The sequence below is a fragment of the Myripristis murdjan genome, chromosome 19 (genome assembly GCF_902150065.1).
Source record: "Myripristis murdjan chromosome 19, fMyrMur1.1, whole genome shotgun sequence".
Lineage (NCBI taxonomy): Eukaryota > Metazoa > Chordata > Actinopteri > Holocentriformes > Holocentridae > Myripristis > Myripristis murdjan.
The window spans coordinates 6,121,533-6,148,165 of record NC_043998.1 but is presented as its reverse complement, the minus strand read 5'-3'; the positions used below and the strand labels follow the sequence as shown (position 1 = coordinate 6,148,165).

The 26,633-nt window shown below is 42.8% G+C and overlaps 2 protein-coding genes across 5 annotated transcripts in view; one reads left to right on the top strand and one right to left on the bottom strand.

Moving 5' to 3' along the window:
- The window catches only part of etv4 (ETS variant transcription factor 4), a 31,359-nt gene extending 17,040 nt beyond the window's left edge, over window positions 1-14,319 (top strand). For 3 of the 4 annotated variants that reach the window (XM_030077231.1, XM_030077232.1, XM_030077229.1), the window contains 8 exons: window positions 2,691-2,820; window positions 3,450-3,632; window positions 4,944-5,350; window positions 8,474-8,542; window positions 9,378-9,425; window positions 10,915-11,087; window positions 12,870-12,971; window positions 13,797-14,024. In XM_030077231.1, coding sequence (XP_029933091.1) covers window positions 2,691-2,820; window positions 3,450-3,632; window positions 4,944-5,350; window positions 8,474-8,542; window positions 9,378-9,425; window positions 10,915-11,087; window positions 12,870-12,971; window positions 13,797-14,024 — 1,340 coding nt within the window. Of the gene's footprint in view, window positions 1-2,690; window positions 2,821-3,449; window positions 3,633-4,943; window positions 5,351-8,473; window positions 8,543-9,377; window positions 9,426-10,914; window positions 11,088-12,869; window positions 12,972-13,796 lie in introns of all 4 variants that reach the window. The other variant, XM_030077230.1, reaches the window with a different exon arrangement.
- Window positions 14,320-14,602: 283 nt separating this feature from the next.
- Window positions 14,603-26,366, bottom strand: LOC115377473 (ATP-dependent RNA helicase DHX8-like). Its single transcript, XM_030077228.1, has 23 exons — window positions 26,207-26,366; window positions 25,949-26,034; window positions 25,797-25,863; window positions 25,614-25,705; window positions 25,011-25,117; window positions 24,459-24,776; window positions 24,148-24,292; window positions 23,299-23,490; window positions 23,114-23,201; window positions 22,916-23,013; window positions 22,492-22,639; window positions 21,643-21,824; window positions 21,103-21,297; window positions 20,411-20,596; window positions 20,052-20,262; window positions 19,662-19,843; window positions 19,188-19,328; window positions 18,828-18,983; window positions 18,155-18,292; window positions 16,476-16,604; window positions 15,983-16,179; window positions 15,503-15,682; window positions 14,603-15,188 (listed from the first exon to the last, which is right to left on the bottom strand). The coding sequence occupies exons 1-23, from the start codon at window positions 26,307-26,309 to the stop codon at window positions 14,969-14,971; spliced, it is 3,561 nt and encodes a 1,186-aa protein (XP_029933088.1). The 5' UTR covers window positions 26,310-26,366; the 3' UTR covers window positions 14,603-14,968.
- Between the last annotated feature and the right edge of the window lie 267 nt (window positions 26,367-26,633).

The following is a 26,633-nucleotide window of genomic DNA, read 5'->3' as shown; positions in this document are numbered from 1 at the left end:
ATAAACTGTTGTATTTATTTATTTATTTATTTTTTTTTTTTTAAAGGTTTTCCGTTAACATGGACATCAGCCAGCTCCATCTAACTGAAAGAGCTCACTCAGTGACAGGCAACAACCCTGATCACAAGCATGCACATGCACATACACACAAAACTGCCTTGTGCTCATTTACCAGATTAATTAATATGCTAGAGAGCTCACACACAATGTTTCATACAAATGTTGTACACACACACACACACACACACACACACACTCCACATACAGCTGACGCCATTCCCAGGCTGGAGTGTTTGAAATGGAACATCCTCATAAACCGAGGGCCACATCAAGGGCAATATTCCTGCCAATCGCATTAGTGGCTCCACTTGGCCGCATTGTGAGTGGACTTGTGTACACACACCGCGGATTGTTTGCAGTTCATGACCATGGCAGAGAAAGGGGAGAATGTCAATAGACAAACACACTAGTATTATTAGAGAGTCAGTCATGTGCCAGGCTCTGTGTATGAGCAGACAGGCTGCAGGAGACTTAGAGGAGGCTGGAATCCCATTGTGTCTGTCTGGGAAATCTGGGTAAATGCTCTCTAATCCCACTGATCCTCTGCGAAAGCCAACACTTCCTCACCTGCCTGCTTGCCATGGGAGAGTGAGTAGGGAGCAAAAATAGGGCGGTTATGATGATGAGCAGCACTGTTTGATTTTTCAACTCTGTTTACCGCATAATACATTTTCCATTTGCCACTCAGAGGCAAACAAGGCAACGGACGAGTGGAACACACAAGCATAAAAGTAACCTCTAACATCTGGCTGCCAATAGGAAAGAATGCACTCTTAAATATACACTGAGTATGCTGTTGTAGCTGAGGTGTGACATTGTTCAAATACACATCTGTGGGCAGCCGGGGTCTTAATGCCTTATACAGTAGAGCTCAGTTCATGACGTCTGTCACATGTCACCCCCTATTATTCCACTTTATTTAAGTAGAAACGCTACAAAAAGCTTTAAAAGTTAAGTACATGTGCCTCATTCTTCCTTTCAGGGATGCTTCCCTTTGGTGGAACATTTAGATTATTTTTTTTTTTCATAAACAATATTCTAGCAAACCTGTCTCCACTACCTTTTCACTCACATTTTGTAAGAACTGCGCTTGCAATACATTTATAAAGAGGAAAAATAAAGCCAGCACTGTAGCACTCATTCATTCAGATTTTTTCAACAGTTTTCAAGGAGTCATTTCAGCTCTGTGCAGTTTGCAGTATGGAGAGTTGTGGGGGGAAAAATTCGGCATTACCAACAGCGACAGCAGATCCCATGGCAGCCAACTGGAGGTTGACTGCTCCTGAAATTCTTCAGAGGTTTACGCGTTAAAGACTCAAACGTGCTTATCTAAGTAACATTTCACTTTAATCTGTCTCGCTCTTTGTCTGTGCACTCTCTATCTGTTTTTTTTTCTCCCTCATTTTTTCACTTCCTTTCTCTCGCCTTAGTGGAACAGTCATCTCAGGCGTTACACAGCCAGCCAGCCAGCCAGCCAGCCAGCCAGTCGCTACATTTTTTCTCCTCCTTTTTTGTGAATGGGCCACAGTATGTAATTACCTGGGCTCAGCTTTCAGTGTGGCCTGTTCTGTCAGCTCCACACCCACTGCGAACACACAGACACACACACACACACACACCATACACAAAGACACACGCATTTGCACGCACACACATACCCATTCACATGCACTCGGTGATACAGACACACTGAGGTTACTAACACACACACGTACGCCGTCTCACACATGCACATATATGCACACATAAACACAGGCCTCCCCAGCTGGAAGTGCGCAGCTGCTGCTGTTTACCCTGTCGGGACCAGAAAAACATCCTGTACAGTACTCCGGGTGAAAACCTCCCCTCGCATAATAAACACAAGCCCTCGGCACAGTTTGAAGCTCGACTTTGGGTGGTTTCTGCGGCCTTCAAGGCAAAGGTCCCCTCCGGCAGTCTGGCTTGACAGACAGTTCAATGTGTTAAGAGTTTGAAAATTTGGGAAATGAGTGGATGCCTTTTGAGGAGATTCTAATTACCTGGCATTATCAGACAATCAGACTCTCCCTCCTACTTGGCTTTTTATGTTCTCCTCTTTACTCAAAGGCAAACAAATATAACACACAAGTGACTGCGAACATCTGGATACCAATAGGAAAGAATGCTGAGTCACATACACAGTGTATATTCTGTTCTAACATAGGTGTGACATTGGCTTTCATCAGGCCAGAGACGGCTCTCTGGCCCATAGAGTTGTTTAGGTTTGGGCTTGACTTTGACAGAGGAAGTTTTGGCTGCTGTTGTGTCTGGAAGAGTGAAGAAAAGAGGGCGAGGACACGCTGGGCTTCCAAATGACTGCTGGAATGCAGTCGTGTGTGTGTGTGTGTGTGCTCATTTCTTTTTATGCCTGTGTGTGCTGATGTGTTTATATGTGTCTGTCTGCTTCCCCGTGTTTTCAGTTGACAGTCACTTAAGCAATTTGGCTGGCATGTGAAAGAGATTCCTGTGCCGACAGAAGTATTTGCTTTTGCCTTTGAGCTGAACGACAGTAGTATCAGGGAAGGTGTGGTTGGAAAAAAAAAAAGTATACACAAATCCTGCAGTGTGTGCCAAACCACATTTCCGTTTTCTGCTCGCTGTCTCTTTTGCAGCGGTGGCATTTCATAGCCCGCCGGTCACTATCAAGAAGGAACCCCAGAGCCCGGGCTCCGACCCCAGCCAGTCCTGTAGCCACAAGCAGAACTTCAGCTACCCCAGTGGAGAGCAGTGCCTTTATGCCAGGTATGTCTACTTTCTGCTGATAGAAGCACTATGATATATTGTTAGATTAATGCTTGCAGTTTTCATCTTGCAAAAAAAATCTCCATCTTAACATGTCATTTATTCTCAAACTGAATCTTCAAAAAAAAAAAAAAAAAAAAAAAAAAAAAAAAAATTTCAATGCACATTAGATTCTTTGTTTTCCAACATGGGTTTATTAATAGGAGCATTTCCTTCTGTTAATTCTTGCCTGGGTCTGGCTCTACAGTCAGTTGCAAAATTATGTTCAAATTTAACAAGGAAAATAATTTATCGTTTCACTGCAGTTTTGTGAAGATCTACTGTTAAATTTATGTTACTGGTGTAAAATAAATGAAACAGTCTGCTTGTCCTGTCCCACCGTGTCTACACCTATCTTTGCACAATAACATGCACAGAGGGACCATGCACTGGTCAGCTCTCATGCATAAGTCAGTGCAGCTAAAAGACTGACCACATGCTACTGACCACTACAACCCCCTCGACTGAGCTCCCATTAGCTCTGGTTGATGTATTGACTTGTAAAGCCAGTGCCACTCCCCAGTACAGCCATGTTATAACATGTTCAATATGTGTGCATCAGTGTGTGAATATGTGTGTTTGTTTTTCAGTGCCTATGAGCAGAAAAGGGCTGCAGGAGGAGCCAAGAGCTCCTGCCCAGGGACTCCCATGTCTCCCATGCAGCAGCATTACTCCCCCAAACCTGCCGTGGCCGGACGGCCTGACGCTGGCTACATGAACCCCGCTGCCACTTCCCAGCCACTTCCCAGCCACACCTACCCCATCAACCCCAGGTGGACCAGCACCCATTTTTGACATGATATTGTACCATATGCAAGATATTTTATATTTACTTTTAAGAAATGTAGCTGACATGTTTAGCCTCAGCGACATACAGCTGGTGAGCAAGCTGAGGTTCAGGATCTGGCTCAGTGACATTTCAGCAGTAGACATGACAATTAGATGGTTATATGCAAACACATACACATGTAATCTAAGTTCATTTTAGTTTTTATGTCTTGCAAAAAAAAAAAGTCGTGTGGAAAAGGGCATGTAAATTTTAAGCATATGTGCCTTTTGGACACATTGGTTTTTATAAAATTCTTTCACATAATATTTTAGTATCTGACATTATGACAGTTTTGAATTGTGAAATAGTGAAAATTTCAAATCATAGGTGGAAAGTGCTCTTTGTGTTTTGTTTGTGTGTTCAGTTTTATTTAGTATTTAGTTTTTAAGTATTAAAATTCATAATACAGATTTAATACAGTGAAATTCTTGTACTTTGGCTGCTTTGGCACTCTAAGCTCACAATACACACTATTTTTATTTTTATTTATTTATTTATTTATTTTGCCGACATGTATGTCAATTTTTTTTTCATGTTTCCATCTGCCATTACATGTGACAATATTACAAGTGAAAATCTATTTTAATATAAACAAAAAATACTTTCATTTTTGTTATGGAAATAGTGGAAAATCTCCCATCTAAAACCACATATATGTCCAAAAAGCATGTTTTGAATTCACATGACATGTTTGTGAGGGAAAATTTGAATATCTTTGGGTCGTAGTTATTTCTAGCATCCTGACAAATGAGGAAGGCAACTGCTAGGAACATTTTTTAGCACTGTGAAAAAGTGGTGCTCTCAGCAACAGGTGACAAAGTGAGATACACAGTCAAAAACCTTTTCAGTGTTTCCTGGTTGCAAGCTCTTCCTTTGTTATTATAGCAACAATGCAGCGGCAACTCCTTGGGCACTGTTACTCATCAGAGTTTCCGTTAACGTTGCCCTGTGCCCTTTCCTTTACAGATGTCACAGAGAGATTATTTTATTTTATTCACACACAGACTCGTGTATAATTCACTTTTTTCCATATTTTATAATATTTATAATATTATAATTTATATTTTAATAATCCATTTTTTTTTGTATCTGCTGAGCAAGAAATTAGAGCAAAATTTAACATAAATACAAATCAAGAGGGAAAAAAATGAATGGACAATACAGAGATATAAATATTATTGTGAATTTCCATATTGTTTGTGTGGATGAATATATGTGAGAGCCTGAAAACTAACTGCTCCACGTCGTCTCTCAGTTCCAGGTATCAGGGCCCTTCAGCCGACCCCATGTGCCCCCAGTTCCCCCCACCAGGGCAGCCCTTCCAGCGCATGCCGTCCGCTCCGGCTGGGCACGGTGGGGGCGGTGGAGCTGGGGGAGGAGGGGGTGGAGGGCCCGGAGGCGGAGGTGGTGGTGGGTACCACCGGCAGCACTCTGACCCCTGCATGCCCTACATGCAGCAGAGCTTTAAGCAGGAATACCTGGACCCTCTGTATGAGCGGGCGGCTCAAATGGCAGGACCGGGGCCCGGGCATGGGCCAGGACACGGGCATGGACCCCACCCCCACCCCCATCCACATCCACATCCACACCCCCACCCACACAGGTTCCCACCAGCCCACATGATGGTCAAGCAGGAGCCCACAGACTACACCTATGATCCTGGTGAGTGACAAACACAGTGAGAGAGAGCGATGTGCTTGATGCAGTCAAAATTGGCGTAGATTATATGAATAATTAGAATTTTGACTGAACTGATTTCCATGCCCTAGATTTTGATTCACTGGGGTAATAATGCATTTTACTTGCATTATTCTTCTAAGTCACTGAAGCGCCACAAAAAAGAAAACCTCACAGCTGTCTGCATGTTATGGATTGTTTTTGAAAACAAAGGAAAATGGAGAAATGTGGGCATTATTTGCACATAAAATAGTCATGATTTTTCAAGGTGAAATCCATATTTTAACTTTTAAAAAACAGATCCACTGTCTGTCAGTGTGTGGTGCTGTGAGCTGAGACTAGCATACTCAGTAGCATTACTTCTCAGGTGTTACATGGCGCTGCATTCGAAGCCTCCCCTGTGTGCACAGCTAACTTCAGAACAAAATGTCCAAAAGGCAAACACACTTCTTTACTGTATCTACTACCCTGCTCCCTCCTTGCCTCCAAAACTCCTCCTTTCAACTCTCTGACACTTCGCAAAGAAAAGAAAAAAAAAACTGTTTTTTTTTTCTCCTGCAACTACACTCCTCCCTCCTTCCCTCTTTCCCTCCTTCCGTCCTTCTCTCCCTCCCTCCTCTGGTCTCTGTGAGAGAGAGAGAGGCAGAGGAATTTCATTGAGAAAATGGAGGGCACTGGAAAGACTAGAGTCCCTGGTGGAGTGCTCCAGGGTTTCAGGTTGCACCAGCGGCTTCCTTTTTCTGCAGGCAGATGAACTCATAATGGAAAAATGAGCGTGGCCGCAGTAACCTGAACCTCTCACTGGCTGGGCTTTGGGAGAAGGGGGGGGTGCAGGGTGAGAGGGGGAGAGGAGGTGGGGTAGAGGGTGGGGTAGCCAGCCCAAGCCCTTTAACAACAACCCCTACCACTAGATAGCACAGTAAGCAGCAAAGGGGTGAGAAACATAACACTCTACATGCATTGTGTCCTCATTCACCTGTGTTTTAGCTGCTATGGCAGTGACAGTTAACTGAGAGCAGAGCCGCTTTTGTTGTGGTTCCCACAGGTCCTACATGCACAGTAGTGGACGGCTACAAAATGTGCCTTCCAGCGCTGAAACCAGCGTGCTTTATGTATAATAAAAACACAAGAAATCTCGACCTAAATTCTTTTCCCTCTCATGTTTTTCATACCCGTACCTTCGATAGGGAGACCGGATAGCGCTGACAAAGTTGAGCTTTGCGCTTTGAGGAATTGCACAACCTTGAGGAAGAAAGAGAGAAACAACAAAAGGATGTTTGTCTGTGGATAAGTGTGTGTGTGTGTGTGTGTGTGTGCTGGGAGCAGGAGAGAGTTGAAGTTGGTGGGGCTTCCTCAGAGGTGTCTGATAAGAGTTTGGCCCACTGTGCTGCCTGATGACAAATATTATTGCTAAGACCTGAAAGGAAATGACCAGAGTTTATTGTTCATATCAACACTGTCATTTCACAAACACATCTTTTCATGAGATCTGCCATGGTAGGTAGCAGGGGTCTAAAGGCTGAAGAATTGCAGTGTTTGTATGTTAAAAGTGTCTCATTCAGGAAAAAAAAAACTTAATAATAATTTTAGTCAAAGCACCTGGCAGCAAAAACATAAGCAGTGCTACTTTTCATTCAGTACAGTTTTACTGGTAAGCTTGGCTTCAGGGATTGTTATTTTTCATGTGCTGTTGATATATGATGTTGTCAGTTTGTGGCCCTTTTAATGAAAAGGGACTGTACTCGAAATGATATGGTCCTAGACATGCAATGGTTCAGGATAATGAAAAATGGAGGAGCGCTAAAAGAATGAACCCATAAAGTGAACAACACTTGCAGCTTCCTTTTAAACTTGTGGCATTTGGTCACACTGTAAAGATGAAAGTCCCGGGCTGTGTGTGGATTTGAGAAAGAGAGTCCTAGTTTCACATACAAATTGGCATTCCATCGCTTAATCACTGCTATTGTGTTGCATGAAAGGCACAAAATGGCCATGCCACTCAGGACACAATTGACCCTGGCTCTCTCACACCCAATCTCCCCATCGCTCCCTAGTGGGAGCCTGCCATTGCTGGCAGACATATTATTTACAGTGTGATCGAGTGCTGCTGCCCCGGAATGGAGGGCTTGATTTTCCCCAGTGGCATCTTATCACAGCCACAGCGCTGCAGCTGCATTCCCCTGGAGTGAGTCACAGCCTGAGCCACAGGCAAGAGCACTACACCTTTCAGCTGCTGTGCTCTCGCTCCTCTAGTTCATACAGTTTACAGGCAGCATGCGAACGGGCAAATATACTCAGTGACACACCTTTATGTGTCTGCACAGATGCTCAAATGCACACAAACACACACACGTGCACGTAGACACACAAGGTGAGCAGCCACGGGAGATAAAGCATAAACTCTAATAACACTCCGCAGATTGCACAACTCATTATAACATGTTACAAGTGCTTTACAAGTGTTCCAGCTTGCTTAAGAATTTTGCTGGGAGGTTTATGGGGTGAAAATAAAATCTATTTTGGTGAATGCAGCCATTCGAGGCAGTCAATGATGTGCCCAGACAAAGCGCAGACACAGTATACTGTACCACTTCTCTGGTCTGGTGAAGGTGCTTGCTCATGGCCTAAAAATACCACCAGAGACAAGACAAGTGATATGATAAATGCAACGTTTGTCCTTGCAAGTGGTAGGGGTGATCACACAAAATATTCACATAATACACCCGCTTTCCCAAGTGGATATTAGCTTAGCCAGCAGAGGAAGAGATCCTTGTACAAAATGTGCTTTATGTTAGATTTTTTTTTTCTATCCACTTGAACATATGGATACGTTGTCTGCAGTTGCACAAGGTGATATTCTGTTTCTTCTTGTGACCCAGACTTGACCTTTCAACTGATAGCTCAGCATGAATCAGACATATTTTGGTCCATCTAATTATCTGTTCATTAGCAAATTGGGGAACCTGATGTGTGAAAACATTGTATTTTTATCACTGTGTTTTCACTTTGCTTCTGTTACATTGCAAAGTGTTTCAGCTCATTTAAATGAAACTACCTTCAACTAAACTAAATGTTTGACCTTTGGCCATTTGTCTCTCTGTGTTGTAGATGTGCCTGGATGTCCCTCTATGTACCACCACAACGAGGGCTACCCAAACCCCCAGCACAGCAACGAAGGTAATTAAAATTGCTGCAATTTCTGTTTATACTTCTGCCTTGTGGAGGCCTCTGCCAGATCATTATTCATTCATTCTTAACTCACCTGTCTATGTAAATAAATGTTAAATTATGAGGGGGGAAATGAACATCATGACTGTAGAAGGGTCTATAAGGATGTTGAATTTTGGAATTGCATGTGTCTAGTCTGCTTTTGTCTCATGCTTTATCTAAATGGAGCCTTCATTGGCTCAAGCTTTGCGGTCATTGGCTAACCGGCCTAGAGTGCCTGTGTTTCCATTGGCTAACCAGCGGTGTGTCTATGTTTCCATTGGCAGAGGCTCTAGCCTCACTCCTGCCTCAAGAATCCCTGAATAAATATTACTCCTGGAAAAAGCACAGTATTTTTCCCTAGCAAAAAAGGAAAACAATCATCCCATTCACTCCTATTGTTTGTTATACACCATTTTGGATAATTGTCTTTCTTGTTCATCAATTATGCTCAGCAAATAAGAGCTGTAAAATAATTCTAGTTTAAATTAACTGAATACAAGGGAAGTTATTAAAGTGTAACTACTAAGTTTACAGGTCCTGAAACTGGAAGCAAAGATCCAAGTCCCTTTCAGATCTTTGCACTCTGAAATCCTCCTCCTTTCACTAAAGTGCTCTACTCTTCTTGTGTCAAAGTGGATGAAGAGTACACACTTATTAGCTTAATGTTATTCATGGGTGAATGCACCCTTGTATTTTGTTGAGATGTTATTCAAAGCTTGGCATGGATCCCAACTGAACAATCTAATTGTGACAAGACCAAGGGCCCTTGAAATCCTAACACAATCCACCCCTTGTCTTCCAGGCTATCTGTTTGAAAATGACTCCCGTGTGGTTCCAGAGAAGTTCGAAGGTGAGCTGTTACACTGCTGTAGCCATAATCCTCCTGCATTCTCCGCTAGCCCACATAAACATACTTGCATGCATACACACATGCATGCACACGAGAGTCTTGCACACCACAATCCACTTGGCTCGGTGTCAGTCGGATCAAATGGCCGTGGATGACAGCACTTGGGGTATAAGAGGGAAACACAGCCCATACAGTCACCAAGTTGGTGCTCAGTTTGGAATCCAGTCCTTATCGCTGACTACCATCTTATAACAAGATCAGAGCTCCTTGTGTATCGGGCAGTGTCACCACACGATGATTGTTAAAGGCTCTTTGTGTGACTGGCAAACGACTGTAGGTTGGAGCCTAGTTAGTGGGTTTGGTTTCTGTGTGCACACGATGCAGGGCTCCTGTGTCATGGTGAGAGCAGAGACAGGCAGTTTCCCAAGCTGTTGTTGGTGTTAGTGATTGATGCTAAATGAGATTGAGTGGACAGCCTGAGGGCTTTAGCACTGGTATAACCAGTGAAGTGTGCAAGTTCTCTCAGAGACAGCACCAGTAACTTAGCTGAGGTCCTCATGTTCCCACACTTGTATACGACGTATCCAATAACCAGTAAACAACCACTTCCACTGCCACAAATCAGTGTCCATTTACATAGTGTTTTCACCTGTTATTGGTAATCATGTATTTTTCACATTTATGAGCCTATTAACAAACAGTGTACATCCTATTCCTTATCTGCATTTATGTGTACTATATGACCTTCAAGGTTACTTCTTATGATTTTTTCTCACAAGGCCTGCCTCACAAGGGCTCAAATCAGGTTATAAAGCCTTATCTTGCTTTTATACAATGTCACAACTCAACTCACTGGAATTTTCAGTGGCCAGTATGTGCTGCACTTGCTTTACCAAGTATTACAAGAACTCCTGAATAAATATTACTCCTGGAAAAGGCACCGTATTTTTCACTAGCAAAAAGGGAAACAACAATCATCTCATTCAAAACTTCTCTATAGAACTTTTTTTTTTTTTTTCAATTTTCAGCATGCTCATGTGAAATGTCAATATTAGTTTATCAATGGTTCTGCTATGACAGCAGTTATTCAACAATGATTTCCCAGCTGTCATTATCAGAAATTTATAAACAGCCCAAATTATTTACAGTTATAATCTGACTAAATTTTCCTTGTTTGATGGTATAATGTTTAGACCTGATTATGGGTCATCATAGTAGCAGGTTTTAGTGGATAAATCTTCATGATCAGCTATAGATTTATGTATCCTGAATCTGCCACAATGACATATCATGTTAACACAAGTAGGAAGACAGTGTGGCGTGGATGGAAGATGACAAAGTGAGTCTGGAGTTTTAAGACAGACGAGAGGAAGAATCAAGTTAAAATATTTAATCACACCTGGTGAATAAGTAGTAAAAAGGAAACACTTGGACATATGTGAACAGTCCATAAACCTACTGACCTCGCGTCTGTTTGCTCCACATAAAGGTGAGGTGAAGCAGGAGGGAGGCGGTGTGTTTCGTGAGGGCACGCCTTACCAGCGCCGAGGCTCTCTGCAGCTCTGGCAGTTCCTGGTGGCCCTGCTGGACGACCCAGGCAATGCCCACTTCATCGCCTGGACCGGCCGTGGCATGGAGTTCAAACTCATTGAACCCGAAGAGGTAGGTCTGGACCTATTTGACTTTTAATTGAGGCTATGATTATTTTTTTAGGATTCTTTCGACACAACACTGAGAGGAAAAATCTTAGGGTAAAACAACAGGGCCAGTGGTGCGATCAAATGTTCATACCGAGAAACAGGAGCAACAGTCTATCTGCTAAAAGCAGACTCATCATTGCATCATTATTAATGTGATATTTCAGCCATAAGGGCCTGCAACAGACACACCCCTGATAGGCAATGGCAGACAAAGAGGCAGGGATGCAACATTAATATCTATTGGAGAGTTTTGTTTTTATGCTTTTCTCTGACTACTGGCCCACTAATTGTGATCACTTCCCTATTTTGTACTTTTGAACCCCTTAGAGGCATTAGGGCATCCACATGGGCCGATACTATAGAATAATGTGTACCCTGTATACATAAAATATGTACTAATTTGGCCTTTAAAAAATATAAATTACATTGTTTTTTCCTTAATTTTACTGTAGTTCCTTACCCACAAATAGCAGACACATGTTGATAGAAATCACAGTGTTATCACAAATCTGATAGGGAATATTACTCAATGAATCCATGTTAGCAAATGGTTTTGAGGCAAAGCCTAGATTAGAATGATTAGAGGCGAGATCTGGCCACTGTCCTTATAGGTCTATTCTCTGATCCATCCTCCATTAGTCCCCCATTCATTATTCAACACATGAAACGGTAGATTGATACAAAATGAAGGACACACGCTATCATCGAATCATCCAACCCCCCCACCACCACCACCTCTCCTCTCTCACCTCCTCACATTTCTTTGGTCGAGACATTTTCGTGATGTTTAAGTCTGCAGCTTGATTGGACATATCAGACAACGTCCATTTAGGTGGGCCCTAATACAGATAGGCCCACTGTCTTTTCCATTATCTTTTTACTGTACATTAAAAATGGATGGGGCAAGAGTTTTACAAGAGCAATTAGAGCTGAGAGCACACTCAAAGATCAAACAGAGCTGCTGGCTGGATGGCCGCAGTGGGACACAACTGGTCTCCTCCTGAGTCATGAGTCTCTCACAGCATCGCCCATCCCCCACATTACAAGGTCCTCCGATATTGGAGATGTTTGCCACCATAAAATTCATTCACAAACCCTAAATAATGTGAATTTCTCCTCCTTGTCTGTTTGGGGCTGTGATATACTCGTTTAGTATTAGAATTAGTGGTCTCTTGTCAGCTGGGAGTTCAACCAGGGGTTGACTGTATTTCACGGCCTGCCTATGACAACCAGCCACCGACTCTTATTTCACTGCGCACATTGTGGGACTCTGGTTGCATTCAAGTGGTAATGGGTTACATAAAAAGGAAGTGAATCCATATGTGGGGACTCGCCCAGCTTTTGGCATGTTGACGCTGGTGAGTTAAAGCGCAGTAGCCTTTATCTTGTTACTGAGGACACCTAGTGGGGATACTATGCAGTTACAAGTTATTGTTTACAAAGGGGCAATAATTGGTGAGGGACATGCACTGTGTAAAGAAACAAAATGCTGAGACAAATTATTCTCAGCTGTGGACTTGTTGTTTGAGGAAAGCCTCATTCTTTAGCCTTTCTAAAGCATGCAAACAACCATCTAGTCACCCATGAAGAACCCTGGCCCAAGTCACTGGAGCTGAACCATCCCAGATGCATACCCCCCACCCCCCCCACCATTCTTCCCTCCCTTGCCATTCCCTCTCTGCTGTCCTCTGCCGCCCTCCCTCTTGTCCCTCCTCACTCATTCTCTCTCTCTCTCTCTCTTCAGGTTGCCAGGCTGTGGGGCATGCAGAAGAACCGTCCAGCCATGAACTATGACAAGCTCAGTCGCTCTCTGCGCTATTATTATGAGAAGGGAATCATGCAGAAGGTACAAAGCACATTCTGTTCATACTCTAAGAAGTGAGGAGTTGGTGGAGTTTCTCCTGGTTTCCAGGTGTTGTCATCTTTCAGACTTGGCCTTTAGTGCACTCAAAACACAATGTGATGTTTTTTCTCATACTGTCCATCTGTATCATGCATCTGATCAAAATGTATGCCTTGGTACTGTTGGCTTAAATGCACCTCTCCTCTTTAAAGGCTGGGTTAGGGCCTCCGCTGCACTTTTGTCAGACCTTATCTGTCATCAAATGTATAAATCATTTCTGATAAGCTCTACTGAATTCCAACAAGCTATCAAACTATTTCCAAGACACCTTTACTGTTAAGAAAGACAACAGTGTTTTACGTCAGCTCAGGGTTGTTGGTGTGAGTCCCTGGTGCTAAAGGAAACAGAGTTTGGCTTATTGCGATATTCACTATCAGGACACACAAATGTTGGTATTTTGGAATTCAACAAAGTGAGATAAGCCAGCACAACAACGCTGCAGTTTCCATATTAACATACTTGTCTGTGGAGGCACGTGAGTCAGATTAGATGCTGATTAATCACACTAAATCCGTACCAATCACAGCTGCATCATTCAGGTCAGTTGACAACTGGGTCACCACATGCACCATGCAGCCAGAAAAAACAAAACAAAACAAAAAAAAAACTTTTAATCTTTGTGAGATAGATCTGATCTTTCATGGCTATCTGGATAGGGAAAATCCACATGTAATTTTCAATACACATCTAAATAATTATATTTGGGCTAAAAATGTACATGATTTTTATATGCACCATTTAAATGAAGCCATTTCCTTTGTTCTGCAGGTGGCAGGGGAGCGCTATGTTTACAAGTTTGTGTGTGAGCCCGAGGCCCTCATCTCCTTGGCCTTCCCCGACAATCAGCGGCCCAGCCTGAAGGCTGAGTTTGAGCGCTACGTCAACGAGGAGGACACGGTGCCCCTGTCCCACCTGGATGAGGCAGTGTCCTACCCCCCGGAACAAGCCCCCCAAAACATGGGCCCCCAGCCCTACTCCAAAGGCTACATGTACTAAAGCCACCCCTCCTCCCTGCCGCCTTCAGAAACCTTCCCCATTGTCCCATCAACCCATCATCATACACACCCCGATACCCCCTGCACCTCTTGCACATGCCCACCCCATCCACTTGTATATAAGGCTATGGTGTTTGTTGTTTTTGTTTAAATTAATCTCATTAGGGATTTTTTTTTTCTTTTTTGAGTTTTTAAGAGCTGCATTCCTCTCACTTCTGAGGCCTATTCAATCCATAAACAAGACTGTGGTTAAAGTAAAGAGATTGCTTAATAAATACCCATAATACTACCCAAAAAGATATCCAGACTATTCTTTCTCTTGTTTTTGTTATAAACTGCATGATATTGTATAGTTGTATAAAACATAATGTAGTTTTTACCTTCCCCTTTGCGATGGTGGTGGGTTTGGGAGAAATTAGTAAGGGATCACAGTTTTTACTGGACTGAAATTGTCTTCAGTCTACTTCACGGAAACAGGGGGTGGTTGAAATATTTTGTGCACTCAGTGAATAAATATTTGTCATACTATTCCCACCTCCATGCAAAGATGGCAGAGGACAGTAAGCAGATGGCAACATATAAAAGAGTATCCATTATTTATCAATAATGAGGGCAGAAACAGACTGAAATAAAAGATTTAAATAAAAATCACAGTCACGTGTTTAAAAAAAAACAATGACCAGACAGCAACGTAGTGCATGAAATGTGCACCAACCAAACGATCAACAGCTGATGATGGTAATATGGCTAATATGATGAAAATAGGTCAGTATTAGCTATCAGTACTTCATCTGAACTGAGATGACAAAACTGAATTAAAGCTGTTCTAAATAAAAGGTGGCCCTTTGACAGAGCAAAAGGCAAGTGTCCTGATTAGCCATCAGCTGGCTCAGTATGAACAACATAGCAGGTCCATGTAGTATGAGTGTGTAGCACAACAGAACCTCAACGTCGTCTGAAGGCACGGGAGATTCTCCAAGCGTTGGGCTCCTCGTAACGGTTGTAGAGAGGCTCCAGTTTCTGTTGTTTCTTCTGCCTACTGAGGCGTGTCGGGTCAGAGACTCTGTAGAAAGCCGGCGCAAACTCCACCAGCCAGCGAGGGTCGATGGTGGTCACCTCCCGCATGTACTCTTTAGTGGTCAGCACCAGCTCATGGTACACAAGCCTAAAGAGAGAGAAGGACAAAATGAACTCTATAAATGATTGTCCACGAAATAAAAGACAGTTTGGTCACTCATTAAACAGGAGATCACAGTGTAAAATAGCTGTAAGCAAAACCTTAATACTGTTAAGGAATATGGATAGGAACCTTATTGATTAGCTACAGTGAATGATTCTGTTATGACAGAGCCAAAGACATACAACACCCTAATGAAATGAGTATAAATGTCTCAAGGTGCCCTGTCAAGATGCATCATTCTCCGTGTGTGTCACATAAACCCATCTGGTAATCGGACCCTTCAATGTGCACGGACTCACCACTCCGGCTGGCGGTTGAAGAGGGTGCTGGAGGGGTGAAGGTACACCACCTGCTGGTCGATCAGGGTACGGTACCCGTCCTGAGGGTGCTTCCTGGCTGCGTTCCTGAAGAAGCCACTACAGATCGCTTTCTGGACCCGCACCGTAGCTTTTCCGCACGAAACCACATCCAACTTATGTCTAAGGAAGGATAAATATTATAACTGGTCTCCCACATAGATTGGATTACTGCAAGGAATATTTGTATGAATTGCCACAGTTATATCTGCAGTAAATTATACAAAAGCAGCCTCTATTTCTACATTCCCTGGTAGATAATATAACATTTTCTCTATTACACATTTCTCTCAGTGTTCCCCAGTGTCTGATGGGGAACACAAAGTCAGCAAGGTTTGATAGGGAATTAAATTTCTTAAACTACACTGAAGTATATCAAACAAATGAATGAAACACACATGAATATGACAGATGGCCATGTACCTGTCCATGATGCTCAGCATCTGCTTGCGAATGTCCTGGGCTCTCTTTAAGGAGCGAGCCTGGATGAAGTTCTCAAAGCACCAGGGGTTGGAGAACTTGTTATTCTTCCAGGAGTTGTACACGGCCAACAGAGTAAGATGGTCTCCCTCCAGCTGGAAGAACTTTGCTTTCTTCTGGTCAGCCTGGGCCTGCTTGTCCTGCAAAAGGAGGATTTTTGTTTCATTTGAGGACTCCTTGGGGCTGAAATTAGTGAAAAAATGCTTTTATATTGTTTCCACATAAAGGATTTTTTCCTTGTTAGTTCGACATGGATGAAGTAATCCATTTAACTTGATGTGTTGCTACTAGTAATGTACTGCTTTGAATTTAACAAATGCTACCAACTGAGTGTATCAATTGACAATAATTCTGCTTTTATGATAAAAGCTTATAGACTGCCATGGATAATTTAATAATGGGGTCAACATGACAGCTGGGGTGTACAGCCACATACTTTAGGTCTGTAAAAGATGTTCTGCACAGACAGCATGGAGACGATGGTCAGCATCTCCTCACTGCAGCTCAGATGGACGGACATGATCAGCATCTTACACAGCATGGGCTCCAGAGGGAACTCAGCCATCTGAAACACACACAGACAGAAATTGTGTGTTGTAGTTGTTAATGCAAGTCTACATGAAAGTTAATCAAACACAGAACAAATGCATAAGGAACTTGTATACAACAGTTGAGCACTCAACACACCTTTTCCAATAAATCTGTGAAAAAATAACCAACAAAAATACTGAAAATCTTCAGAGAAATTAAATTCTTCTGGATTAATATTCATCAATTAATGCAAAAGTATTGGGCCACCTACTCATGCTTTTATGGCATCCCATTCTAAATTCATACGCATTAATATGGAGTTGGTTCTCCCTTTGCAGATATAACAGCTTCCACTGTTCTGGGAAGGCTTTCGACAAGATTTTGGAGTGTCTGTGGGAATTTTTGGTCATTCATCCAGAAGAACATTTGTGAGGTCAGACTCTGATGTTGGGCCTGGATCACAGTCTCTGTTCTAGTTCATCCCAAAGGTGTTGCATGGCGTTGATATCAGGGATCTGTGTGGGCCAGTCAGGTTCTTCCACACCAAACTCAGCCAGCCACGCCTTTATGGAGCTGCTCTGTGCACTGGGGCTCAGTCATGCTGGAACAGAAAAGGGCCTTCCACAAACTTTCCACAAAGTTGGAAACATAGCATTGTCCAAGATGTCTTGGTAAGCTGGAGAATTAAGATTTCCCTTGGCTGGAATTAAGGAGCCAAGGACGACCCCAGAAAAACAAGCCCATACCATGATCCCTCCTCCACTAAACTTTACAGTCGGCACAATGCAGTCACTCCACAGAACAATTTTCTACCGCTCCAGAGTCCAGCGGCGGCGTGCTTTACACCGCTCCATCCGACGCTTGGCATTGTGCTTGGTGATGTAAGGCTTGCATGAGGCTGCTCAGCCATGAAAACCCATGCCATGAAGCTCCCAGCGCACCGTTTGTGCTGATGTTGATGCCAGAGGAGGTTTGGAGCTCTGCAGTTACTGAGTCAGCAGAGCGTCGGCCACTTTCATGTACTATGTGCCTCAGCACTCAGTGACCCCGCTCTCTAACTTTACATTGTCTGCCAAATTTCACAAACTGACTCGTTGCAATGTTGGCATCCTATTACATTACTATTGCAGTACCACACTCAACACTCACACTCACACTCAGTGAGCTCTTTATAACAACCCATTCTTTCACAAATGTTTGTAAAAGAAGAGTGCATGGCAAGGAGCTTGATTTTATACACCTGTGGCAATGCAACTGAACGAAACACCTGAATTCAATGATTTAGAGGTGTGTCCTAATACTTTTGTCCAAATGGTGTATTTTTCTGACCACTAGAGGATGTTAAGAGCTCCAACTCAGTTTGTGTAACACACTGAGTCAGTCTTCCTGTAGATTGCTTGTACAAAATCTGAAGTTATGGTGAGAAAATTCATTTTTGGATGATGGAAGGCTACAGTTCACTCTCACAAGGCTCCTGTTGGATTACCTGGATTATTTTGTCTCTGACCTCAAATTCAAAAACCCTGGTCAAGCTGCAGGTGGCTGCAGCAACAGAGGCACTAGTGCAACTGATCTATTGCTTACCCTTCTACCGAGCCGTGTGAGTAATCCCTCATCGTCCAGAGCTCCCAGGGTGTAGAGCTGCTCCATGGCTGTGATCAGAGTCTCCATTGGGGGAGCGTCCATGAAGTCAAATGCCAATAGGTCATTAATACCCATGGCCTGAGTAAGCAAGGACAGCCAAGGAGAGAAGAAATTGAAATGACAGTAAAATAACAGGGTGTGTTGTCATTAGTTAAAAACAATTTTACTGTGTTCACTGTTTAAGTTAAACATTCTTGTAGTTTTTGTGTGTCTTTCCTGCAAAGACTGGGGAGTCAACTCCTCATGGTGCTCTTTTTATTACTGAGACAGTAGAGGTTACTGTGCCCAAGGTGCATAAAATGTGATCAAAGCCCAGTGACACACTTTTTGGGATCTCCTACTATCTCAACAGAGGAACATGACAGGAGTAAACATGTCCTCCCTCATGAATGATGTAGGCGTATTTACTGCCAATCAGTAACAAATATCCGGCCTTGTTTTGAACTGTAAGTGTAGCAGCATCTCCTGGTGTCTTGAGCAAATCACTACACTGTTATTGCACAACAGTGTAGTGTACAATGGGCAAGTGCAAAGAAAAAAACTTGTCCTTAAGTTTAGCCTTAGCAAAAAGAGATACATAACAAGACTTAAGTTATGTATCTAAAGCACATACCTTGAGAGACAGCACAGTGCTGGCCAAGTTAGTTCTCTGGATCTCAGGCACGTTGGATGTGAGCATCTCATCTCTGTAGGCTCTCTCAGTGTAGAGCCTGTAACATTTCCCCGGGCCTGTCCTGCCAGCTCGACCTGACCTTTGCTTGGCCTGGGCCTAAACAACATGATTTCAATGTCTTAATTAGGACACAGACGTTCTTATGACAGTGCTTTACCACTTGCATTTTTAGGACCACTTCAATGTTGTTTCATTTTTGCAACATTTAAGGACATGTGGAATTAAAACCACTGAAATGACCAGAATAAGAAAAGTAAAATAATATATTTCATTATGTTTAAGAGTGTTGAAATGGATGACCTGTGATATAGGGGTCACCACAAGTTGGTCAATGCCTGTCTTGGAATTATACACAATCTGCTTGACAAAGCCGGGGTCCACCACGTAGTAGATTCCATCGATGGTTAGAGACGTCTCGGCAATGTTTGTGGCAATGATGACCTAGTGGTGAGCAAATGAAATAGAAGTGAGAGAACTCTTACTTTTTTCACAGAAATAAAATACAGTACATTGTGTTGGGTTGGGATTTAATGAATCATAACCATCTGTTAAGTGTTTTTTTTTTTTTTAGAATAAATACCACATTTAAAGCATCAAAAGCAACTATTCTTTTTAGGAGAGAAAATGCCATCCAAATCGAATGCATTAGTTTTAAAAAGAAATCATGACACACTCACCAACTTCAATCAAATTTGAAGAACGTGAATTGGTATCATTATCTTAAAACAAATTCCAACAACACACAGTTCTGATTTTATTCAGTGCATCCATTACCTTTCTGCTGCCTGGAGGTGCAGGGTCAAAAATCCTTGTTTGCATCTCACTGGGCAGGGCAGAGTAGACCGGCAGGATGATCAGTTCAGGAACATCAGGCCCCAGTGACTTCATCCGCTCATACAGGATCTCACAGGCAGTGTCAATCTCCTCTTGACCAGTCAGAAACACCAGGATGTCGCCTGGACAGAGATAAAAGACAAAGAGAAAATATGGCCAACAGTAAGTCTGACTCAACTTGCAGAAAATCTCCTGTCCCCCAGAGGAATAGGACTAGACTTTTCAAAACAAGTATGAAGAATCTTAAAATAATCATGATGCTTTAAGGAAAAAGACACACCCAACTAATGATCATAAAAAACGTATTGCAATCATTTCAATCAACCACACCTGGAGGCTCAGTCAGGTGAATCTGCATGACAGTGATGAGGCTGGCATCCAGATAGTCTGTCTCAGGCTCTTTGGTGTAGAGGATCTCAACTGGGAATGTTCTTCCTGGGATGGTGAAGATGGGAGCCTCGAAAAAGTACTGGGAGAATTTGACAGCATCCAGTGTAGCGGACGACACTATCAACTTCATGTCTTTGCGTTTCTGTATCGTCTAAGAGAAACAGAGCGAGTAATTGTAAACCAAGTAAATATTTGGAACATCACTACGTACCGTTTGCATCAACGACTGCCATTTATTTTCTTTGAAATAGTAGCCGCTTATTTTTTTACTGCAAAAAATAAAAGACTCTCTAAAATACCTTCTTGAGCAGACCGAACAGCACATCTGTGTGGATTGTTCTCTCATGGGCCTCGTCCAGCATAATGAGGGAATACTGACTCATGTCTGGGTCCAAAAGACACTCCCTCTGCAGCATACCATGGGTCATGTACTTGATCACTGTCTCCGTACTGGTGCAGTCCTCAAAACGAATGGTGTAGCCCACCTATATTGAAAAAAGGGAGAGCATGGGTAAAAATCTTTGTCTGCCGCTGCGTCACGCTGGGTGCACAGCACTGAAGATGTGTCCTGAAGCACTGGTGAATTTATGAGTTAAGTTATGGATATTTTAAATATCTGACCTTCACACGACACGAGTCAAAGCAAAAGTAAATATTAAGCAACTACGTTTACGTGACTGATTACATCTGGCATAAAAACTGCTGGATTAGTGAAGAAATACAACCACCCATCCATTTTACTTCTGACAGGCTAAAGCAAACAGAGTTTTCGATTAATTTTCGACTTTTTGTCTTAGCCTATTCTTCTTCTTCTATTTCTAATTCATTAACTGTAGTTCCTTCCAGTTTTTCATCTAGTGACATGGGAAAAAAACGCGCTTACAGAGAGGGATCCAGACTCACCACAATGAAATGAGAGCTGTTCTCACACTAGGGGGAAAGCAACTGGTCTCACAAAGATTTTCTTGTACAGTTTGGGGAGGCCACTCACCTCCTGACCCAGACAGCAGCCGTACTCTTCAGAGACTCTCTTGGCCACTGACATGGCGGCCACGCGGCGGGGCTGAGTGCAGCCGATCTTGCCCCGGGCAGTGTATCCTGCCTCTGCCAGGTACTGGGTGATCTGCGTGGTCTTCCCAGAGCCAGTTTCTCCCACTACAATCAAGATCTGATTATCATGGACAGCCTGGATGGAGAAAGAAAGTATAGGCAAGGTTTGTACAGCAAACCATTAAAACCACATGCACTTAAAGAGTTAGATTTAGGGTTAGGCTGCTTTGGAAAATCATTTTTCCCCAGGACATTAAACTATGTAAGTATGACTAAACAAATTCTGACAGATTTAACATCCTCGGGTGTCCTGATTGTTCAGAGGGCCAATTTGTATAGTGTATCATGTTGTAATGTTGGGATCAGGTCTGGCTCATGACCTGTGACACATTTTTCAAAGGTCAATTCCTCTCTCCTACCCATCTTTCCCATCATTCAGCACTTGGTGTTTCTGGTAAGATAGTCTCTCAAGCGCACGTACTTGAATGAGCTGCTGCTTCAGCTTGAAGATGGGTAGACTCTCTCTCTGCTCCAGGATGGAAAGTTCTGTCTTCTTGCCGTAGGACACCTGATTGCCCCCAAAAGCGTATCTTTTCCACTCTGGAAGATCAACAGGCATAGCACCAATGCCTCTCATGTTCGCTGCAATCTGCCTTCCTTCATCTGTACAAAAAAAGGATCATATTCATTGCCAAGAAAAGTAGATTATTTGTTTTCATTTTTACCCCATCTTATTCAGAGTCGGAGTCAGAACCGATGTGACGCTCAGGCAGGATGTGTCCCAACCCCCTGCAAACTGTGTTGTTTAATCATGATGACCTCCCACAATAAGTAACTTCCAAACAAGGCCCTTTTGTATAAAACTATGACTCAGAGCGAGTGTCCAGAACTGGAAAGAACTTGCTCATCCCCATAAACTCCCATTCCACCTCGGGCAATGGAAGATGCAGACACATACAGTGCATTATGTCTCTGCGAGCCACTCTAAATTAATCTTGAAGCCAGATAATCATCTCCAGCCGTGGCATGGTAATCCAGGGGAGAGCAACTCCAACAGTGTAAGAGGTCTGGCACAAGATGCATGGCAGCTAAGTCTGTTTGTTTTGGGGATTTTTGAGGATTTAAAGTTTATAAGTCCCGATCCATCATTTCTGTCTTTCAATTAGCATCTGATTATTAGTAATTGTGGCTGGAAGGCTATTTGTACCAGCCGACTGTGAGAAATGCACTGTGCCTCCCTATGGTTGCTGTGCAATTTATTTTAAGTTATCAGAGACTTTTAGGTCCTCTACGTAATTGTGAAGTTCACTAAAATGTTCCAGGGCCTTACAGTCAGGCATGGGGTCAATCCAGTTCTTGTTGAGCCCGGTGGGGATGGCGTCCATCTCCTCTGCACGAGCCGCCTGCTTCTGCTCTCGTCTCTCCTTAGCAAGAGCACTCTGCATCATGGCTGCCTGGGAGAGGGAGCCATCTGGATTCTAATTGACAAAATGAAAAGGAGGTGAACAGTTGTTCAAATCAAAAGGACAGAGACACCATCAGCAATTCTAGTTCAAAATAAATCGATGCCAGTGTATTTCTTGTGATCCATCACTGCATTTATACTGCAACAATGTGTAGAGTATCAAGTCATTTTATGAAAAACGTCTTTGCGTTTCTTTTTGTCTAATATTTCTGTCATTCGACTATCATTTAGTAACATCCCCGCTGTTTTACACAGGGCACAAGGAACTTTTTAGAACATGGATACATACCTTGACTATTTTGACTGGGCTCAAGTTCATGGTCCATTTAGTCTGTCCCCTCAGGAACGGTGGTTCCTCTTCAACCAGATCGATCTCCAGATCCTCATCTGTTGAGAGGATGGATATCACTGAGGCATTACAATCACCTGCTTACATGCAGGATTACAACCACTCTGCAAAAACAGGAAAATAAACATGGGGTTATACCCTCTTCATCATCTATGTTGGGGAGGATCCCCGTCTCCTCATCAAATTCTGGGAACTCTTCTTTGGGAAGAACATTGGCTGCAATCATCTGAATGGAGAAAGGTGAAATAAACCAATTAACAACCAGCCAACTCCTGGGAAACTTAAATACATAAAAGATCTGTTTTGCCTCTCTGTCTGCATACCTGCTTGATTTCCCACTTCTCCAAGTCTGTGATCTTAGCAAGCTTTTTGCGCTCTGTTGGGTTTTCCTCCATCTCTAGCGGGGTGGGGTTGATGGGGCGGTCAGGGTTCCTCATGGCTTCATCTCCAGCACCAAGGTCCAGGTTCCTCCTCCTGTTGGGGTTCAGGTCCTCTCCTGTCTCCTGGTCCACATCCTGACAAGACATAGACAAGTTAATACTTAATCATATCCTGCTAGTTGAGAATTCAATAACCACAATGGATCTGGGTCAAACACTTATAAATAAATTTTGGTATTTGTTTTAACCTGTTTAGTTTCATCGGCTGGAATTTTTACCGGACCAGAGCAACTCAAAGAGTAAGCTAAAATGGTAATCACAGAAAGGTACACTCTACTGAATTTCATTTAATTTCCAGGGATTACCAAAAAAATGGGTATAATGCATTTGTATCTAACACTCTAAGTTAAAAAAACAAAAAACAAAATGGCATTTAGAAAAATAATGACACAGGTTGCAATTAACCATCACAGAGATACAGGGGGAAGATATCAACTAATGAAGAGAAACAAAATTTGTGCTCTTTAGCAATTAAAAGCAAATTTAATGATATTTTTTCCCCAAGGCAGTGTCTCTTTTGGTATTTCTCATTATCAGTATTATTATTATTATCATCATCATCATTATTATTATTCAGTTTTTAAGGCAGTAGGGGGACAAAAATGAGTCAAGAAACAAATGAGAAAGTGAAAAGTGGAATATGGATTTCAATCACTGTTCAGAGCCTGGTGAGTAAAAGCAGCTTTCCTAACAGAATATTATGCAGTGTGTCAGGCACAGATGTTGTCTCACCTTCATGCTCAGGCTGGCCTTGGTTCCAGTGAACGACAGCACTTTGACCTTCACCTTTTGGCCTTTGGTGACTACATCTGCCACATTGGCTATTCGCCCTTCCTTGCGTAGCTCTGAGATGTGCACCAGGCCTTCCCAGCGTTTTCTGTAAACACACCGTCACAGTTGTCACACCCCTGACAGCTCTTTAACCCCGATAAAACAGAGTCAGAAAGATGCAAAAACATATCTGAATACAACACAGTACATGCTGTTTGGTGGATGTTTTCATGCAAAATGTTTTATGGTACCACGAGTGAGCACTGACTGACCTCAGTCCCTCTAGCTGAACAAAACAGCCAAACTGCATAATGCTGCTGATTTTGCCGCTGTAGATATCGCCCACAACAGGCTCCTCTGGTGGAGGCCGGTCCACATGTCTGTCATTGAAGTGGCCAGAGTCTCTGTCATCCTTGTTGCTGCTGTCATCGTCTCTGCGTGGGCTGGGTGTGCGGTCACTCCAGCGAGACTTGCGCTTCCTCCTGTGTTTGTGGTTCGGCTCTCGGTCACGCTCCCTCGATCTGGAGCGGGAACGTGATCGGTGACGTCCATTTTCTTGGTCTCTGTCTCGACTCCTATCTTTATTTGACCTGAGGAGCAAATGAGAACAGGCACAAATATTCATCAAGAGCCCATTTCAAAAAGCTGCACATTTATTGTCTCGAGCAATTATATCACTTTGTCAACCAAGGACTTAAGTTTCCAAATCGTGTCCCAATTCTTTCCTGTTTATGTTATTAATTTGTTCCAGGAATGACTCACTTTTTTCCCCCAAATGGTGGACGTTCATTTCTGGGACAAAAGTCTTCACTGATCCTGTTTACCTGTTATCTGAGATCAGTCCATTGGCACTTGGCATAAGCATCTCCAGCTCCTTCATGGCAGCCGCTGCAACCTGCTCATCGTCTTGACTCGGATGGCGTGGTGGAATCTTGTGGAAAGCCAAGAGGTCATTGAAATAGTTCAGTAAATGCTTGAAACTGCAACCACTAAGAGTGAAGACGTGTATTTCCTCCAACCACTTCATTCTCTTCTATGTCAAAATCATAAGAACTTTTATGAGCAAACACAGCAAATGCACAGGAATTGGTTTCAGTACAGTGAAGTGACAATGACAACCATAGCGTCCATGGTTCATACTGACCCACAACATATAGGCACAAAAAGGCATGCATTTCTCACACACATTTTACAAGTCAGACACAGAGGAACACACACCGACAGAAAACATACACTGAAATTTGCACACACACACATAAGCAGGAAATAAGAACAAACCAAACAGTACCAGTGACATGTGGTAAGTTATTTATATACGCCATTTTTCTTTTATCCAAGTAAAAGAGAAAGTAAAAGGTGTGGGAAGATGGAAGACAGCACTATCCTTATTTCATGGACAAAACGTAGCTCTTTTAAAGAAACCTTACCCTCCATACAGGATCATCTGGCTGACACAAAGCAGGATATGTCTCTTTGAGCTTGTCCTTCTCGCTCTTTGGCTTGACCACTGGCTGATGAGCTGTCAAACACCACAGGCAAAAAGCTGCTGAGCTTTACAGGAAGCATCAACTGTGTTCTGTATTAGACTGGGTGAAGTCTTATTATTATACCTTTACTTGTAGACGGTGATGTTCGCATAGTTTGAATGAGTCTGAGTAAATTGCCAATGAGGGTATCCTGCCAAAGGAAATGTGCAGCCATTACAAACTGATAACGCCACAAAGGAAAACACAGTAAAACAAATGGGATGCTTCACGCTTACTGTGAAGTCTGCTCCATTTTTCAGCAGGATGTCTTTGAATTCCTCAAATGTTGGATGTTTTTCGGCGAGGTCGATGATGAATTCAGCTGTAAAATAAGTAAAATAATAACGGTGTTTACTTGGCGGCTGGTTTAAGCATCGTTGACTTTACGTTTGTTTGGTGAATGCTCGTGAGGCTAGTTAGCAGTTACTTAGCAAGCGGTGGCAAGCAAGTTCAGAAGATATAAAACAAAACAACAACGGTTCAGTTTCACACACCTAAATCTTTTTCGCTTATTCCCAGGTGATTCTCCAACTCGGTGCACACTTTTGACACTAAAGATAAATACTCAAGGCGTTCTAAGTCGCCTAAAGCAGCCATTTTTCATGTTTACATCTGACCTGACCAGGAAGTAGTTCTTCTTCTTCGGTTCCGAGTGTACAATGAGCCCCGACGACACGTTTCTGTGCTGCTGCCGCCTACATGTCCGCAGAGAATAACAGGGCACTTTTAATCCCCAGTTAGTCTGTAATTGTGTTTGGAGAATTAAATATCACTAGGTTTGGATTAGAGTTAATGACTTGTGTATTTATCTGTCAATGGACACGGTTCCTGTTTATTTTATTTTAGCTGGTATTTGTTTGGCCATGTGTGTGTTCATGTAATCTGTTTAATTAAGCACGCAAAATTAAAACATGCATTTTG